The sequence below is a fragment of the Gymnodraco acuticeps genome, unplaced genomic scaffold (assembly GCF_902827175.1).
Source record: "Gymnodraco acuticeps unplaced genomic scaffold, fGymAcu1.1, whole genome shotgun sequence".
NCBI classification, from domain to species: domain Eukaryota; kingdom Metazoa; phylum Chordata; class Actinopteri; order Perciformes; family Bathydraconidae; genus Gymnodraco; species Gymnodraco acuticeps.
The window spans coordinates 8,360,369-8,380,762 of NW_022990271.1; the positions used below are offsets into that span (position 1 = coordinate 8,360,369).

The window sequence follows — 20,394 nt, forward strand, 5'->3', positions numbered from 1 at the left end:
GAAACAGGACTTGTTTCTGAAAAAGAAACCTAGCTTCACCCTTAGCTTTCTAAGCAGGTTATTGACCTGAAGTTTAAAAGAGAGACAATCATCAAGCCAGATACCCAGGTATTTATAACGGACAACTACTTCAAGTAATTGTCCTTCCTTGCATAGTAACAATATCCAAAGTTGTCTCCGGTGTCTTTTTGGCTTTTGAAAATAGCATTACCTTAGTTTTATCAACATTTAAAAGAAGCTTAAGCTCAGCGAGCTGAGTCTGAATAATATTAAAAACAGCCTGTAATTTAACAACAGCCTCCTTAATGGAGGGACCTGCACAATACATCACGGTATTGTCCGCATACAAATGTAAAGTTGATGTAGGCTATCTATTTATGATGTGTGCCTAGTTGTCTTGGAGTGCCATTAATATATCACTAATTCCAATCACTGTATATCGACTATTCTGCACAGTTTCTATTATATTCTGTTTCTATTATACTATATTTTATATTATTTACTTGTACTATGTTATCTGTGTTATTGTGTTGCACTGTTGGAGGAGCCTGTGAACTAATATTTTCATTGTCATAACTACACTGTAGCTATGCACACATGACAATAAAAGCCTTGAAAACTTGAAACATAAATTGGCATCTGAAGCTTAGCGATGTTTCGCTCAGTTTAGACTAAGACTACGTTTATTGAATATTCCCAATGAGTAGTTTTCCTTGTCAATACAGTTTTTTATTTCAAAACTTGAGGTCTGCTTTTTTTCATCACTTTGTTTGTCTCATGCAATTTGAGCAGTGTTTTTCTGTTGAGGGTATCTTTAGATTATTTTAAAATGTATCTTATTTGGATTTTGTCAAATAATGGATCCTTTGTGGGCAGTTTCTGAATATTAGCTGCAGTTGAAGGGGAAATACTGTAGTTGAGACTGAAACTAGACACCATTGAAACACTGTCATCCAGTGGAGAGATGTTCTCCAGTGCACCTTGTTCTGATAGGGAGGAAATGAAGTGTGACACAAAAGGCCTTCTGTTTCAACGCAATCACATTTATTTATTGGCTTTTTTCTATGCACAGTTACTAAGCAGCCTGATGAGCTGTTAAAATGAATTAGATATATAATAATGGCATGTTCACAATGTTGTAACCCCGCCACCCAAACAAATTAATAAATACAAGACTAAAGGTGTTGCACAGCTCCAAAATATACAAAGGCTTGGAAATAATCATGTAAACTTTGAAAAAAAACGTTGTTCTTTTTATTGTTTTATTGATTTATTTTACAAAAGAAAGAATTTGAAACATTTTTTTTCTTTAAAAACGTATTTACAGGTTTATACAAAAATACAAAAGTGATTCAAATCTGTTAAGTCCTAGCTAGTTTTAAACATGGAGCCTCTTTTAAATAGATAGTTACACTGTGTCTTCAACATCTGTGTTATTTTCAGTTCTCTGTCACATATTTTAGAGTCTGTTTAGTGTTATTCCATACTGTATACCGTTGAAAAAAATGGCCCAGTGGTTTCTGTCAAACTTGTCTGTAGGGCAAAGTTGCGTGCAGACATTTGAAAACAAGTTGAAACCAAGAACCCATTAAAGATTCTTGGTTTTGTTTTCTACTATTGAGGACTGAGGTTTGAGACGGCTAGGTTGTGTTAACGAGAGTCTGCATGGCAACCTCACAGTTTGTCTTTCTATTGAAATAGTGTCAGTCAATCTTCTATCCACTGCTTTTCATATTATGGAAACTGTCTTAAAATATCTCTATACAAACAGTACCTGGTACAGTACGGAAAAATCACATAAACAAATTGTAAAATTCGTTTGAGTTTTTTCGTTTACAAATTTTAAATAGCACACATTGCGTTTTTCATTGAGTACTGGATAAACACAACTGATTTGTTTATTTTCATTATTCAGTAATAATGTTATCAAACAATTCAGCTATGAGTCAAAACTAAAACAATAATGACTTTCTGATTAGATCAGACTTGTTTTTGGATCTCATAATAGATATTTTGCTTTTCCATTGCTATATTTTTTATTTGTACATTTTTTTTATCCAAAGCATCTTTTCAAGATATGCAATTTAAAACTGGATCAGCAGTTTTCCCTTGGAAAATATTTGTCTCACTCCCAACTTCACAGCTCCAGCAAGACTAGGACCCAGCACCAAAAGTGTTTAAATTCTCCATCCCGACAGATTCTATATCATTTTCTTTACAGTCTCTTATACGTATGATTGTCCAGTGAGTAGATATACAGTACAAGATAAACCCCTGTTTGTGATCACGACTATACAGAACAGAATTAGCCAGACAGTTTGTACATCTATAGAACACACTATTGAACTTGAACATTTGAACAGAAAATACAAAAAAAATTCTCGTGGTATGGAGACATCCCTCAGATAAAAATAATGATATGGTGGTGGTGTCCTTTTCTTTTCTTCTTCTTTTTTTTCTTTACTTATTGCATGCGATAGAAAACACAACAAATAAAACAATGAACAGGAACAAGTGCGCTTCAGCAATATGGGTATGATGAATGTAAAATTTGAATAATCATTTCACAGCTTTTTACCCTCTCCATCTTACACAGTGTCAGTTCTGCAATTCAAATTCGCTGAGTAAAAAACAGTTGTGGTTTTGTTGTCTATCTATCTATCATCTATCTATCTATCTGTAGCATTTACAATAAAACAGTAATATGCTTGCTGAGGTATTCACAGAATACAGTGAATGGTTCCTACTGAAGTATTGTCTTTCAATCTAAGCTGTTCATGTGTTGTGTTTAATGTGATAAGCAGGTGAGAGTTCAAAGTTTACAGTGATGATAGTTTGCTTCTGTAACATACCGGACACTTTTTAGTTTAACATTTATTTGAAGGATGAGAGCGATGTAATACTTTAACCCAGGTGTTGGATGGAACAATGCAATGGATGCATTGCTTTACTATTGGTGATATGTAGTCCTTTCCTCCTCTTGTCTCCTCTCTTTCAGATTTTGTGATATGAGGATAAGACAAAATGGTGTACACCAGCCACTGGGTTGAGCTTTCACCTGTCTAATGCTACTGGGTCAGTGCAAATGAAAGAGAGGCAACAAGGAGAGGAGAACAGTGTACATCGTTAGTATTCATGTGAGATGTTGTCAGTGAAACCTGTTCTTCTATGCTACACTCAGGTTGTTTCCCTAAACATTTCAGCTTGTTGTTTTATATAGATATTACTTTTTATATTCAGTACAAATATACATATGCAATTTAATTATAAGATATATTTTATGTTTTCAAGGAATATTCTTGAAGAATCATGAAGTGCAAAAGTGAGGTTGGTTCTTGGAAAGCTTTCCAATTTAACCTCTAGTCAAACCGATTGAGGACCTTCTAAAGCATTTTCACCGTCTGCACTCAATGGTATCTTTAAAACTGCTTTGAAATGCACCCTTTCCACTTCAGGTCTGCACAGCAAGACTGGCCAGCAGGTGGAAACCTTTAATCAGTCTAAACATACTAGATTTCAAGGTTGGGTTTAAGTTAGTATTTGATTGATTTGTGGTGGAACATGGCACAAGTCCATGTATATGTGCAGGGGACGTGTAAATGTCCTGCTTACAACCACCTCTAGTATAGAAAGGCCACTGTGCGATTGTCCAAAATTAGCCTGTATCTTTGACACATGGGCCCCTTCTAGGCACAAGCCCTTGCTCCTTCTTATTGACACTCAAATCAATGACAACTCAATTAAGATAACTGGCAATGTAATACAAATGTATTTTAAACCTTTCACAGTGAAAGATTATCATTCTTATAATACAAAGGAACCACAACAAATGTTGACAGAAACCAGGATCCAGGGGATGTTTCCATATAGGGTCATGCAACATGGTGGAACTTCATCATCATGTTCTGAGGCGCAGTTTTACAAAAATACATGCATCATGTAATCTTTTTGGATATAATTAATGTGAAGAAATATATGATTGGCTCTGTGTGATATACTCTCTATGCCAGGTCTTCAGATGGAAATATAGTAGATAAGTTGGTGATGTGTTGTTAGTAACTTCCACAAGGAAACAACCCTTGCTTGTTGGCAGGAATATTGAGGATGGTCTCTGGGAAGTCTGGCCAATGCTTTGGGCACCAAAGTTGAAAGAATATGACATTTTATAAGAATTTTTCCTTTTAGTAAGAAAGCAGTTCCTCAGAGACACACATACACACACCCACGCTATTCAAAACACAAGAAGTAGAAATATCAGTGGACGCTGCATGTGCTCGTTCATGCACACGCACGTTGTCCGTACGCAACATTTCTTTTCTTATCATTATTTACCAAACATTTGGGACTGTTTTTTAAATGTATATTGTTTTAAAAAAGACAGTTCAATCAAAATAGGTCTTATGTCTGGCTCCTTTAACTATAAGGGAGCTATTCTTTTGATAATACAGTATTTAGGTATAACCTCAAAGTTTTCATAATCATTCCTTTATGATTCAGTTTCTCACAACACTCTGTCTGACACCCTTGAATAGAATAGTAGATCCAAAACGGGATTCAATTAAGCAACAGTCAAGTTTTGTGTGTCGGAAGTATTACAATTTTCGCCGTGATCATACATCTATCCAAGATTAGAAAAGTAGAACGGGCCATTTTAAATGTACGACACAGCTAAGAATAAAGGACATCTGTGATCAGGGCTTTTTAGGATGATCTGTCATCATGGGGGCTCCCGTCTGAGTTTTCTGTCTCCCCTTCAGAAATGGCTTGCATGGGGGCCGTGTAGAGGCGGCTGCGTGTACTGTAGCGACTGCTGTTGGCTACAGGGGGGATCCGAGAACGTCCCTGTCGAGATGCAGCTGACATAGGCAAGGTTTTAAGGGTGAAACTCTCAGAGTTGGCTCTGGGAAAAAGTCCTGGTATCTGGATTGGGTCCAGGCCAGAAAGGTGGGGCTCATGGAGTGTACAGGGTAGCTCTTCAGCCTGTCTAATAACGCCTTCTTCGAACGGGTCTCCTGGCATTTTAGGTGTGATAGGGCTTTTTAGAATCTCTGTGGCTGACATGCGATAGCTTGAATCAGACCTGCTACCTTTCTTTAACAACAGGAGTTTAAACTCTTCGTTTGAAGTGCTGGATTTTTTGGCGCTGCGATAGATTGGCACAGGGGCTCGTTGGGCCCCGGCAGCAGAGGCTAAGGTGGCTGGCAAGTTGAGAGGAGGGGCTGGTGGGATAATGACAGTGGAGGCAGGCATTACTGGTGCTGCAGGGCAGAGACGAGACTTCGCGTTTAGATCTCCTGAATCTTTACGGCCCAGGACCTTTCTCTTAGATCTGTATGAGGAAATCACAGGACACTCCTATTAAGATTTAGGCAGTGAATGAACAGGGTTCGACAAAATAACATGACAAATATATAGTTCATGCAGTACATAGACAATGTAGACAGAGTTTTTGAATAAGATGACATCAATGCAACATGTTTTTAGCACCTGTGTATCATGGCAAACAGGTCTTCAGTTGTACGGGTCTTGTTGGGTGATGTGAGAATAATGTCATCGTCCACTTTGGTGTCATCCATCAGAGGGGAGAGCGAATTATCACTTGGTGTGGAATCTGCAGAATAAAATATCCCTATCACATGTCATCTGGTTGTCTGATCATTATGTATACAATAGGGGAAATAATCATCCTTTATTCCCTCTCTGTTCATTATTACAGGCTACTCCGCAATTAACCAGTTATTGTAGCAGCTGTTGGCAACGTAAATAAACAGTGGCATGTTATTGCATTTTCTGTTATCTTTGCACTACAATGCTAATTCTGACAGACAAATTTAGCTCACCTTTACTGAAGTAATCCTCAGTGTCAGGAGTGGTGGAGTCATCTTTGCTCTCTTGTGGCTGCAGCTGATGGGCACTTCTGGTAGCACCTGATGTCAATTCCTCGTCTTCTTCATGCTCTTCAAATCTTCCTCTTCTTGCATCGCTGATTAGGTAAGGATGCGATGTCTCCATTGAGGTACCAGGCACTTTGACTGGACTGGCCCAGGGCCCTGAGTCTGAGTGGGAAAGCCCGGCAAATTCATATGCTGGGGGTGGAAGGTGGACCGATCGCATGCCTCCTCTGGTACATGCAGCCCTCAGTGGCTCTTTGACCTGCTCTTCCTCTTCCTCCTCATCGTCTTCATCATCATCATCATCCTGGGAAAATGAGCGCTCGCCCAACACCCTAAACTCTGGATGTCCATGAGCTGAGTGTGTGAGCCCTCTGAACTCTGTGTGTGAGTGGATATGTGTGTGTAGATCCACTGGCGAAGGGTGGGGAGCACGTGGCACAGGCCTATGTAAAGGTGAGCTGTCCTCGGGATGTTCTGATGCTGGGTCCATCCGGGTTCTGAAGGCCGTCATAGCCCAGAAGGTTCCAGGTCCATAGCGGTCCTGTCTGAGTAGCAGGCTCTCATAGGATGGAGGCCCATCAGGGTGGCGACCAGGAAGAGGTGGTTGCAAGTGTTCAGGGGAGGAGATGTGCTCATGAGCTGGGGGTCTTGGAGGTGGTCTGCGAGGAGGAAGGGGCCTTGTGTTAATAGGTGGGGGAGCCAGGGTAGAAACACTAGGAGGACATTTGGGTCTTGTAGCTGTCTCGGCTCCACTTGATGATTCCTGGTCTGTATTCGCAGACTTTTCTGTTGATTGGCTTATAGAATGGAGCTGTACTGAACGAAGCGCAGATGGAGTTATCACCAATAAATTAGAGCGTGGAATTGTTAGAGCATAATTCGAACTTGGTGGTGGGTTGGCATTTGATGCCTCAGGGGCCAACAACTTCGTTCCAGTGGATAAAACATTTGCCACTCTATGTTTGCTGTGATGGAGCGTGTGCATGTGGTGTGTTCGGTGGGATAGTGTATGTCTGACATAACCACCATGGAGAACATTGAGATCAAGTTGAGAGGGTGGAGGTGGGAAGTCTGGATCTCTCTTATAGCCAGAGGAAATGGAAGATCCATCTCTGGGGAAGTGCTGCAGGGAAGAGAGAGAGGACTTTCTCTCGGGCACTTTGGGCTTTCTCTTGCCAGTTGAGGGCGACAGTGGTCCTGGGAAGAACGCTGCCGAAGATGAGGGCAATGTTGATGTTGGGGTCTCTGATTGGCTGGAATAGCCACTTGATGGGGAGGCAAGGCCAGCCAGCTTCTCAGGTGACCCAGGTGGGAGAGGTGGACTTATTGTCCTGGTATCTGAAGCCTGGGCAAGGGTCCGGGTTTGAGTTTCTGTAGAGGAGGAAGAGCTGTCTGGTGACTTCATACAATCCATGACAGTAGTACCTGTGGCTGTGCTTGAGTTAGACATGGATGCGTACTCACCATTGTTAGACTTCAGCTCATTGTTGTGAAGCCACAGGTCTGCATAGTCAGATTGCACAGCACCTTCATTCTTAAATGAATGTGTATCTGCAGAGCTGAAGGACATTGGCTCTACTATGTCCACAGTTTCACCCAGTCCCCTTCCCCAAGTTCCCAGAGGCTCTGCCACTAGACAGGATGTTTGTAATGGTTCTGGAGCACCTCCAATCTCTAGCTCAAGTTCCAGCTTCATCTCTGTGGAAGACAAGGTAAGCTCTTCACTAATCACCTTTGGTTGATCCTGATCTGCCTGTGTGTCCGTTCCAACATCCACACCACTAAATGTATCTTTCAACGAGGTTGTCCGTTTGGGTGGTGGAGGTTTGACTTTTGGTTTCCTCAGTGGACGACAGGTCCTCCCAAGGGTCATTGTTCCTGCTCTGAAGTCTGCTGAGGGATGGGGGTAAACTCGATGGGACAGTGATGCTGCCACAGTGTTGGATTGACCACAATCTGGCCCTGGGTTTGCATAGTTGTACATGTATCCTCTGTAACTCTGATTACACCCAAAATGCACAGAGGAGGAGTAGAAATTCTCTGTATCAGATGGGTAATCAGAGCCAGAACCTTTTTCATTGTTGCTAGTCGTGGTGCCACCAAAACAGGGTTGGTCTTGTAGACCTTGTTTGGAGCTGTACTCCTGGGCTAACCCATGGCTCAGATTTTGGGTTTGGTCAGGGTCTTGGTCCGGATCAGTCTGGTCTTGATCTTGAGGGTATGTCCACTCCCCCTCACTGGCTGTACTGACACCTGCATCGTCCATCTGGTCTGTGGCTGAGGATGTGAATGAACTGGACCTGTGGCCCTGGCCCTGGGGTCTGAGGTCTGAGTGGTAGGAGGGATCCAGGGAGAAACCCTCATCAATGGCATTGGGCACAGTGTTGAGTGACAGCTCTGAGTCGCAGTGGGATGAGCCTGTCAGTGGTGGAGAAGAAGGCGGGGGAATGGTTTCAGATGTCTGAGAGGGGCAGGTGGAACTGGAACCACTCCAGTTCCCGCTCGATGATTGGTGGTCCTCCTTGTGGTCCACATGGCTGCCTAGCACTCCTGTTGTAGACATTGAGTGAATAGGGCTACTGAAAGTATCTGAACTTGATGAGATCTCGCAGCTGCCCATATCAGCCTTGCGGGGCAAGCGAGAACGGCCCCTCTCCATCCAGCCGTGCTCTGGGCTACCCCCTCCTCCACCCCCCCTGTCTCTGTCCCCAGACCGCTGCAACCTTTTTAGGCTTCCAAGTTGCAGTGGCTCAGGAGCTGCCTGGTCATCTGTGCTCTCTTCTTCATCCTTCATCATCATCATCTTCATTCTTGGACTAGGGCCCGAAGGAATAAAGTCATCTGCTTCGTATGGTGACAAGTCCTCATCTTCGTCGTCATCATCATAATTATCATCATCATCGTCATCATCATCATCACTGTCCATCAGACGTCCACCCTCTCGAGGAAGGCTACGAGATCGCAAGCGTCCACCGTGGCCTGCAGCACTGGTGTATGTGGAATCTGACTGGTCACCCAGGGAAGAAATGTTGCCTGTTGAATGGGAAAGAGAGGCAGGGATTCCCTGATGGCCACGTTGGGCTCTGATGCGCCTCCTGGAGGGAGCAGCTGTACCTAAGGATGGCAAGACAGATGAGGGATTATTATTTCTTGGAAATATTATTGTCTTGGATGTCGGCATTTTACCAAGTTAACATGTATTAATAGTTTTGAATTCCAGTTTTATGTAGGGCTGCACAATATATATATATATATATATAAAAAAAACTGACATTGCAAAAAAGGGATATGACAAAAGACAGGAATGTTCACCCTACATTTTAAAGTTAAATGCATAAATCTGGTGCACTCCGAATGCAAAATAAATAAGCTACAACGAGCTTTCGTAAAAAATGTAATCATGAACATACCACGTAGGTTATAAATGTGGAAGCTGTGTTGTAGCCAACCAACACTGGGAAATAATTGCCATTGATACGTTTAAAAATAAAGGCCATAGGCTGCAGTTCAGTATGAAACTGTACTGATACTACCTAGAGACTGTAGGAGCTGAAACAAGAGAAGTCCTGGAAAAGGAGTACCAGGAAAGTTTTCATTTTGTATCATGCAGGAAAAAAGTTGTGGCTTGAATTGTTTGTAATCATTTGCAGTCAAATATTTTGTAATTTAATTTGTAGGTGGAATTACTTAAACAAACTTCTCGCCCTAGTCCATAGAACACGTAGAGGACCAACTACTTACATGCTATAAGGAAATCATCTGTCTGGCAGCCAGAGTCACGAGTGTGATGGAGATGACCACTGATTAAAAGGTCCTCCTCACAGAGAGAGAGGTGGTGCGAGTTGGAGTGGACAATAACTGTGCGCTCTCTTGCTACAGGTGATTCATCTGAGTCTGAAATCAAACCAATAAACCATGGTAAATGTTAATCCTACAGCAAATGGTAACATTTTACACACAAGCTTTTTTGCTGAGAATTGGGACCTTGCATGATCATGATCAGATTGTGAACACATCCACAGCTAAACAATGTTCTTTAAACAATATTATTTGGATGCAAAAACAAAGATGATAGCATCTAAAATGTACATGACAATTGTCCATTGCATTATGAAACAGCATGTTTGCAAAATTACAAGTAAAAAGGACAACGCTGAACAAGGAAGTAGCTCACAAGTAGCTTGTACAGTTTGCATACGAAAATAGACTGCCTGGTATTTTTGTTAGCATGTGATTGTTGCTGCTCATTAAACTTGCCCTCATGAACTCATGGCTGTATTAGCAAGGTCACCTCATTTCCAGATCTCAGCAATTCAATTGGAAAAATATTAATGAAACCAATAGCAATTTGCCAAAACTACAATATTAAGACCAATACAGTATATACTGTAACTCTAAATTTTCCAGGTGTGCTCTATAACATACCCATGTCCTGTTGTACTCTTTTGGGTATTCCTGTGATAGTCTTCCTCCTCCTCAGCTTCCTTCTCCTCTGAAGAACCGACTGGGAATGGACTAGAGAGCAACGAGCACTTGCTTCCCTGTCAAACCCAACTCCTGCAATAACAACAAAGAAGCCATAAGCCATATCAAAAGCTTCAGTTTAATATTATCAATTAGATTCCTGGTTTTCATGCAGGCAGTCTGGGTTTGATTCCTGATTTGGGAACAGTAGCCGTACTTAGTCAATTGTTTGCACTTTTGTCTCAATAACAAATTACCAGATTGATCCTTACTAGGGTCAACCTTGCTCTTTCTTAATTTTCCTATTTTCTTTTTTGTCTTACCAGTTACATTAATGGGGATAATGCAGGAGGAGATGGAGTGAGAATCAGTTGCCGACATCTGATCTGTTGGCGGGAGATTTTCCTTGGACCAGTTTGTCTGTTTATCCTTGGTCGAGGGTGCATTGGGGGCTGAGGCCTTTGCTCTGTGGCCTCCTAGGACCTCACCACATTCACCTTCTCCTGTCGAGGTAGCCTGGAAGGAACAGATTGATGGCAGCAACCTTTTATACGTGGTAGGGGCTGATATAGTGCTACAGTTTTAATACATCATTTACTTAGTGGGACATACTAATAGGATGCAGGTTGCAAGGGACAAGCTATCAAGAGGTTAATGCAACATGTGGTAAAGGGATACAAAACAAAAACAATAAAATGCTTGATACCTTTCTATTCCATGGAATGAAGATGCAACCTTCAATAGGGTGAAGTGAGTAAAAGCATGCAAACTATTAACAGAAACAAAATAAAAAAGACAAAATAAAAACAAAAGAACAGATGACATGCCTTTAGTAATCCAAAACATAACAATAAATCTAAGACTTCAGGAAACTTAAACGGTAAAGGATGCAGTGTAAGAGAATCTACATTATTTCTCCAGTGGTTTCCATTTTTATTGTTCTAAAGAGTTACTATTCAGTGGAAGAATGATAGTGTACCCTTAAACATCTTTCTTACCTTTCTTTGGATCGTCTGAACATCTGCTTCTCTGCCTGGCCTCTCCTGTGGCAGCAGAAGGACATACACACATGCAATTATAGCTGATGGTGTAGGTAAAACTAGTAGTTTAGTAATTAAATGAAACATAGTTGTTAATTCTTCTGAATATGTGTCAGAGAATGTTCTTACTTTTCTCTGTATGGTCTGGATCTCTGTTTCTCTCACGGTCCTCTCCTTCAAGGGATTCAGAAATAAATACAGGTACATTCAATGCGATAAAGAAGTTCTGAACATAACCTTTTTTTTAGACAGGAATCTAATGTAGTTATGTAGTAGGATTTTACATTAAACCCCACACACATAACAGAGACTGTACACACAGGTGCATATAACACACATATTACAGCAGGCTTCTATATAGACATCTACAGACATGAACAAACACATTTCTGGTTTACCTTCCTGGGTTGATAGTCTAACTCTCGCTCCTTCTCTGCTCTCTCTTGCTGTATGGCGACATCAGAATGAGATACGGTGTCAGTTAGTTGCAACATATATTTAATAAGAATCAAATGTGAACAAGAAAAATGCAAAAGCTTATTCATGTTCTACTTAATGTCGTCCTCACTATCCTGTAGCTCACTGAACATACAAGGTATACTGTTCAGTGTTCAGTTTACAGTGATAAGGCTTGTTTTGTACACATTAAGAATGTACTGTCCTACAAGTGTGAACTGCTTCATAAGAAATTAATCACGTTATAAATGTGCCATTTAAATAGAAATCATTTCTGGATAATCCAGATCCCTGATTGGTTGATATGATATGATTGTGTGATATGCGTAAACCTTACCGCTCGTGCCAGGTGACTCCTCTGTTGCCGGCGAATGCTGTGTGGCGAGGGAAATGTGGGCATAGGGGGTGCCACTGAGATAGAGATCGTCACCCTGTTTCTCTCCCGACTCGTGGAGCGGTGGGGCTGTTGTTCTTCGTCTGTGAAACCCAAACATTACATTACATTACATTACATTACATTACATTACATTTGTACACAAGCTACTGTACTGCAGCCAAAGTCTCACCTCGGTGCAGCGCCCTGAGACTGAACTGAGCGCTTCTGTGCAGCTCCTCCAAACATGGTGGTCGGCTACAAGGATGAAACACGTTGTGGTGCTGGTGCCATGGAGCCTGATAGTGAAGCGACAGCTTGCTCTCTATATCCAAGTTCGACACCGCTAAGGAGAGAGAAAAAAACAGATTGGTACAGGTTTTTACATTTTGTGATTTTATTCATTCAAGGGAATGTAAGAACACATCTTACAGAACCATTGCCATTTGACCAATTATAAGGCCCAGGAGCCAAAAATGAGCTGTGGGCCTGAGCTGAATCCTCAGTCTTTTCCTATGCTTTTTGCGCTCTTGCTCGGACCAGACCTAATTTTGAACTCTGCCTTGATTTTGATCTTAACTATACACCTGTAAATTTTTGTGACTGCATTTTTTTGTGGTTTGACATTACAGCGTTTAAATCTGTCCACAGAAAGACAAACAAACATATCTATACTGAAAATGTCCTCTGTCTTAGAACACATTTTGCCACGTTGATACACTCAAAGATGCGCAAGGTCAAAACGATAGTAGCATCACAGTTTTGGCTGGCAAAAAATACCTTCAGGTCTTCAACTATATTTTTCTAGGAGTCCTCAACTTGCCCAGGCATCGAGTTTGTACAATGAGGCATGATACGTCTTGAGGCCCTGAGTTGATATTGCGCTTATAGTGGATATTCTCAAACAAAATTATCAAATGAACCATTGAAATATTTGTATGCCTTAAATTAAAATACATTTCGACTCATACAATGTTCTTATATTAGTGATAAATCATTGCCAGATATGTTATTGATTCTTTAAGTCATGGTTCCTGAAATAGGACATTTTGTATTCCAACCCACCAGCATCCCAGAGATGCCACAGAATGAGAAACTACTGTACAACAAGATGAGATCCAAGCCAGGCTTTACAATATACCACCATGCAGGCAGTGGCCTTACACCAAAGCAAGTCAACAAATGCAATACACAAAAGAAAGGAAACTAAGAAAAATAATATTAGAAGTGGATACACAAGAAACAAATTCTACAAGTGTTATGTTAGGCATGTCACAGTCGAAAATTGCCGATACACGCCAGCAGGTGGCAGCTAAACACCCCTCACCACTGCAACGCTGCATTCAGGACACCACTGAACATTTCTCACAATCCTCCATTTTTATGTCACTACCCTTTTTCTTTTTATCAGAAAACAAAGCAAATACTACTATCATGCATTATGTACACCTGAGACTCACTAACTTTCATATCAAAAGATTAAAACAGTGGATTCACAGTGAGGTGAGAGAGAGAGCGAGAGAGAGGACTGTCTGTGATTATTATATTATTAATTTCTTTTATCTGCTCTTGAAGCCCCTTTCGCTCTTATTATCAAATCTATCTCCTCTCTTTTAACTCAGAATTAAAAATGCAATTGTGCCCTTGAAGCCACACTGTACATCAGTAGCCAAGCAACCTTTCATAGCTCATCAAGGCTCGTCTTTCCCCGCAATTAAATCAGTGAGCTCACATCAGCAGCACCCGGACGATTTTAAACCACAAGGTTAAAGTAACACAGAAAGCCAGCTTATTCACACTAGATAAACAATTACACAGCATTCTTCCCAGAAGACTGTCGCATACAGATGAAGATACTGTCTTGTTTTCCACGTCACACTGTCGTAAAATACTAACAATACTGCATTAAAGAAAATCAGTAATATAAATGTAAAGCCACATTGAAATAAATACAAGATGAATTAAGGCATTATGGAATTTGTCACTTATGGGGCAATATTTGAGCTTTTGCTAAAAGCTGCAATCCTGGGAATGCTTAGTTAGCTGTAATGAGCTAGTCTGCTTATTAAACTAACATATCTGCATATTCTCCAAAAAAACATTTCTCAATTAATGGGTTTGAGTTGTACTTACTGAATGGGTTGCTGTTGCTTTACTGTCAGCCAGCCCACTTGTTAGCCTGATTTGTCTTATTACCATCTCTTCCTTCTCTTCATCTTTATACTATTTTCTTTCTTTCTCTTATGCTGTTGCTATGGAGAGTCTCCTAACCATCATCAAGTTGTAGTGCTAAAATGCAGCGGTTTTGGCTCCTTTATTCTGTATGTCTTCAAAACATGAAAATATGTTTTACTTAAAGAACCCCTAAACAAATATAAAGAAATACCCTTCTTTAAATGGTCTTATGCATTGAATGGTTCTTTCGCATCAATTTGGTTAAAGAAATCTTGAAATCCCCTCTACTCCTCTTCCCACATAGCAACATCTAGAATATAATAAAAATGCAAACGTCATTCAGAAACGACACTGAAGTCCTTTCTCAGTGAATGTGTCTCATCTTCCCACATCACACTTGTTTAGGTTCCCACTGCACCACAAATGGCTTGTATGGAGAGATGACTTAAATTCAAATGTTCTGTGAGCACAGAGAACCTTTCCTCTTTCAGAAGAACAATGTATGATAAACTCTCAGATAATCTGCAAAGATAAGCTTAAGCATGCATGTTAAGTAGCAATTTGCAACGAAATATGTAGCTGTTACACATTCCTGTACTGTCACAATATTGTAGAATACCTGCACAGCTAACAAAATAACAACAAATCAGCAAAGTTTCAATGACATGTAGGTTTAAAGTTTATTGCCAGGCTCCAGCAACAACTTTAATACGGGATGTATCAGTGATCAGTCTCACAGCCTCACCAACCTTCCCTCTGGTGGCGACTCTCATAGCCCTAAAAAGACTCAGAAAACATGAACGTTGTGCTGGATTCAAATTATTTATGATATCTCAGAGCACCCACCAGCATTACTAATACCAGAGTAAATGATTTGTGGCATGTAACGAAATGTTTGTATTCAGCATCTTTTAGAGTTTCATCTCCCTACCTGCATTTTCTCGAATCACTCTTGCTGTCCTGCACCTCTTCCTCCTCATCAGCATTTGGTTGTAATTATGCTTATTCTGAGAGTTACCCATTGCTATAGCGTCCAGAAGCAGACACATGTACACACTCATCTAAGACCGACTCTGTCTGACTTGCTCTTTTACTCATCATCTCTCTGCTTCCTGACTGTTTGCCTCCATCTCTGCATACCCTTATACTGAAATCTGCAGGTGCAGTGTCAGCAACTTACAGTGTCATCATCAGGACTTGCATGCCAACAGTAGCAAGAGAGGGGAGGAGAGGAGGTACAGTGAAAAAAAGGGAGAAAACACTATGTAATACAAAAATGCAGAGCAATACAGAAAAGAGACCAATGCAGCGATTCACTGGGGCCATGGACTCTAAAAACTGTAGTTCAAGGATTTAACAGATGTAATGCAAACATATAGTTCTGTAGGACTTTGAATTCAATTTACATAGTGTGCTGAATAAAGTAAAATTAGTGTTTGGCTTCACATAGTTACACTAGGAAGGATAGTTCTCCCTCTGTCCTTAATAAAACAGAACGATGTCTAAAGACTGTCAAACTACATGTTGTGATACATATTTGCCGGTAGAACCCATTTGTTTGTTGGTAGGGAAAAAGTCATCCAAACCCCTCTACCTACAGCCGTCTTACGTTCAAATTGGTTGTTGGGAGGTGATCGAACATTTCTATAACTTTTAAAAAGTTTGAACATCTCTATAGCTCTTTCTCCTTGTATACACATTATTTCAGTTATCATGTTGACAACCAGGACCAACAAGTCCTCCAACTCATACGACCAAATGGGCCGATTGTTCAGGCCCTTATTACGACCAAATATGTCGTTTGTTCAAGCACTTAATACGTCCTATAATTACGTTTTAAAATGTTCGCCCTCTAGTGCTCCCGTTGAATGCTAACGTTACAGATGGTCGTTTATTCACAAATAACCCTCTCTGTAAAATCCTAAATTGTAGGATAGTTTGGCCATTAAAACGCTTTTTGATTAGATTTCTAGCGAGAAGTGTATATTGTACTTTTAGAATCCACGTCCAGTCGATATGTAGGATCTATAGTTTGATAGATATTACGAAGAGGATTTGAGGTATGCGGCAGCCTCCATGTAAAGTTACGGGTTGAACACAGTATTTCTGGTCTCGACGTTTTCATAATAAAACCAATGATCAAATGATTTAACAGTGATATCTGCAGTACTCATCCACTAAAAAACATCAGTTTATCCTAGTTAATTATACGACATGTATTGGTTTAACTTGTGTACAATGCTTTTGTGTTTTTCCCATAGGTTTTTCTCTTTCGATTCTGAGAGACACCTTTATTTTTTCAGAGGTTTTGATAGGCTAAAACATCGATTGTTTTAGCCGCAATGCATGTCGGGATATGGTGTTTATGGGATATGAAATGGGAAAAACATTTTTTTTAAATAAAATAATACTTTATTCCGAGTGTTCTTGCTTTTCTCTTTGGAAGTCATCACATAACGGCATTGTAATACACGGTTCGGCTGTATTAAATATTACATATCTGCCGTAGATTTTTATTTATAGAGCCCTGATCAGAAGACCTTTTTGACAAACTGTAAGAAATGCCGCCAAAACTGAATACGTGACGTGAATCATAAATATATTAGCAATTAAACAACATCTTCCATTTCTTTTCACACAATACGTCTCCTTACAGTATCAACACTTATTCGGCTGACTTTTATATTTGATCCAATTGGTATATAGGTTATATTTACACCATAACGGTGCACAGCTGATAGAAAGGGATTTTTTAGTAGTTTTTAAAGATATTATTATTATTTTCCAACTCCTCATGCAGACTGTTACAGGTCTATACAGGTTCATGGTACAATGCATAAGCTTCAAATCGAGAGACTGAAACTGTATTTTGCTTTACCGTTCTGTTTTAATTTCACAATAATGTTAATAGTCATATTATGTTTGATATTCTTATGTTGTATTAACTACACCACTGGTTTTTTCACCCGCACCGCCTAGTGGTTAAAGCACGTTATTGAATTTTGTTGTTGAATACGTTTTATTTGATGAAAACATTTAAATATTAAGAGTAGCCTACATACACAATTGGGGGAAAGTAGAAGGCATGATAGAAATATAGAATATAAAATATCAAGAAGATACTGTAGTGATCTCTAAAATAAAACAGTTTAGTGCAGGACGTCCAAAGATATTAACAGGAGGATGTGCAAAACTAATAAGGCTTTATTTAAACATTAAAGAATACTTTAAGTTAAGTTCTTCTTTTGAATAAAAAAAAAACGTTGGGGGTATCCAGTAGAACAAAGTAGTATGCTGCTGTAACAAAAACATTTCCCAACTTGGGATCAATAAAGTATATATTATCTTATCTTATTTTAAGATGATCGATGGCTACTGCCATATTTGCAAAATGTGCCTCTGAACCTTGACAAGTGCATGTTTCAGGCTTATCAATGAACAACAGGAGGGGTCACAGACATAAGACCAGCTGTTAAATAAAGCTATTCTGACCTTAGCTGTCATGTGGGTATATTAATTCACCCATTTATTAAATATATGTTTTAAATTTGATAACACCACTGTGTTTCGTATCCCCTAAACCTCCAGGGTGTACACAGTTTAATACTGACAACTTCTAATTGTGGGAAATATGAAAACGTCTTATAAAGAGACGTGCCATAGAACATGTTGCGAAACACACAATAGCCAGCATGTGTAGTTCCAGTTTTGGAAAGTCTGCCGTGGTTCCATTCCATTTCAAAGAGCTGTTTGACGCTCAGCGTAACCTTGTCGCACTGCCACTCCAACATCCAATCACAGGGCTTGATGACTAATCACGGGGTTTGTATAGCAAGGTGGATGTTGTAGTCCCAAACGATAGCTGGGGATTATGGGTAGTGTAGTGTCTTCGGAAACTGTAGTGTCTAAACTCCGAAAAAACTATTTGTTTCTCTGAATCGAAGGTTAAAAACACAAAAGCATTGTAAACAATTTAAACCAATCAATATTGTGTAATTAACAAGGATAAACTGATGTTTTTAGTGGATGAGTAATGCAGATATCACTGTGTAATCATTTGACAGTGAGGGGAATATGTCCGGTTTTATTATGAAAACTTCGAGACCGGAAAAACAGTTTTCACCCCGTGAGGGTTGACGCTAACTTTACATGGAAGCTGCACGTTATCCTGGCGAGACCTCAAATCATCTTCGTAATATCTATCAAACTATAGATCCTACACATCGACTGGACGTGGATTCTAAGAGTACAATATACTTCTCGCCAGAAATCGAATCAAAAAGCATTTTAATGGCCAAACTATTCCACAATTTAGGATTTTCCAGAGAGGGTTATTTGTGAATAACGTCCCTCCGGAGCGTTTGCAATGAACGGGCCGGGAGCATGTTGTTTCTTACACCACTAGAGCACCTCTAGTGGTCGTGTAAGAAACAACATACACTTTCAAACGTGTCTCTGGGTCGTAATAAGGGCATGAACAATCGGCCTATATGTTCGTTTTTTGTAGGAGGACAGGCTGACCGGGACACTTTGAGTGTCCTCCATGAGAGACTGTCTAAAATTGTACACCGTTTGAAAAATAGTTATTTTTATGTCTAGCTCCTGTAGAGGCCACCTTTTCACTCTTCCTTCAGCCCTCCAAGACTACAGGTATACATTTCTCCTGGGCCAGAACAAGGCCAAATGCACTTGCAATCAAACCAATTGTCTAGAAAACACCTACTCCAAGGACCTTTATGTCCAAGGACTGCCTTGTGCAGAAAGGGGGTTTGCATGTGGTTTGGGCACCTGTTAAGGATGTCCCTCGGTTTCAGTTTGAGGTGTTTTAGCACATCCAATGGGAGTGGCAGTGCGTAGGGATGACCTTAAAGAGTTATGTAAAATATATTTAGGCTTCTCTGCTCACAGTTCACTTGGACAGATCGGCAGATGTAATAATCAATAGAAGGATGGATTCATTGATATACACTAAACATGATCCTTTCTGTGCTGCTGAAACTTGGTAGATGAAAGTGCACGGGTGTTTATGTTGAACAACCTGAATATAAACAGGCAAAGGGAATGTACTGGAAAAATATTACAGCATTTAAAAACCAAGCCTCTTATTTGCAACAATGGGGATTCACATAAACATAAACGAACAAAGATTTAGTCTGCTGAAAAATAAGAAAGCCCTTATGAGGCGCGTGCCAGGAAAGCCATCTCATCAGTTTGAACACTTCAAGATTTTTTAAGTGTGTGATTTACAGTGGGTGAGTTATTGGCTTTAATGTAAAAGTTTATTTTTGTATGGCACCATTTCAGACTCATCTGGCTAATGGGTCTAATTTTTATTACATGAGTAGTGAATGAGTTTTATCTGGAAGCCTTGGCTGATATGAGCTTTTACGGTTGCCTAGATCCACCCACTTTTAGGAAAGAAGACAAAGAAGGTGGTAGAGAACAAGAACTATAAAAAAAAAAATACAATAATGGTATGATGTTTACTGCAGACCACATAAAGGTGGTAAAAAGCTCCAGCTGTAGCCAACAAACTATAAAAAACATCCCAACCAGACATAGTCATCCATGAAATTTGAAAAAGAGAACGCTAATTATCCACATGTTCCTGCTTTAATATTGCTCTTTCTCTTTCTGGTGCAGCTATATAATGATTGTATCCCTCTCTGGTCCAGATGTGAGTGAATGTAAGTCATTAGTGGAGAATGTATTAGGGTGTATCTGGGTCAGGCAGCACACTCCCTGTGGCAGTAGCTGCAGAATCTTGTCATAGTAGACAGCTGTTATATAAGGAACACTAGCTGGCCAGTTGTGCAGAGGAAAACTCTGCACTGTGAGGTTGCCTGCAACGCCTCAGCAGTCACACAACGCAGCACCTCATCAACAACAGTATTTTCATGTTTTATATTGATATCAGCTGTAAGAGTCAGCCATGTTCAAGCTGTTGCAACTTTTACAGGAACATTGCTTTCAATTTCCAGGAATAATAGTG

General features: G+C 40.1%; 1 protein-coding gene across 4 annotated transcripts in view; it reads right to left on the reverse strand.

Annotated features, from left to right (window-relative positions):
- Nucleotides 1-1,248: 1,248 nt before the first annotated feature.
- The window catches only part of nhsb (Nance-Horan syndrome b (congenital cataracts and dental anomalies)), a 53,586-nt gene continuing 34,440 nt past the window's right edge, over nucleotides 1,249-20,394 (reverse strand). For 2 of the 4 annotated variants that reach the window (XM_034221380.1, XM_034221383.1), the window contains exons 2-12: nucleotides 12,421-12,573; nucleotides 12,192-12,331; nucleotides 11,797-11,844; nucleotides 11,528-11,572; nucleotides 11,357-11,401; nucleotides 10,682-10,874; nucleotides 10,320-10,451; nucleotides 9,636-9,788; nucleotides 5,841-9,008; nucleotides 5,488-5,629; nucleotides 1,249-5,329 (exon numbers count right to left, since the gene is read on the reverse strand). In XM_034221380.1, the coding sequence (XP_034077271.1) occupies nucleotides 4,702-5,329; nucleotides 5,488-5,629; nucleotides 5,841-9,008; nucleotides 9,636-9,788; nucleotides 10,320-10,451; nucleotides 10,682-10,874; nucleotides 11,357-11,401; nucleotides 11,528-11,572; nucleotides 11,797-11,844; nucleotides 12,192-12,331; nucleotides 12,421-12,573 (4,847 nt within the window). In that variant the 3' untranslated portion in view covers nucleotides 1,249-4,701. The remainder of the gene's footprint in view (nucleotides 5,330-5,487; nucleotides 5,630-5,840; nucleotides 9,009-9,635; nucleotides 9,789-10,319; nucleotides 10,452-10,681; nucleotides 10,875-11,356; nucleotides 11,402-11,527; nucleotides 11,573-11,796; nucleotides 11,845-12,191; nucleotides 12,332-12,420; nucleotides 12,574-20,394) is intronic. The other 2 variants (XM_034221381.1, XM_034221382.1) reach the window with 2 other exon arrangements.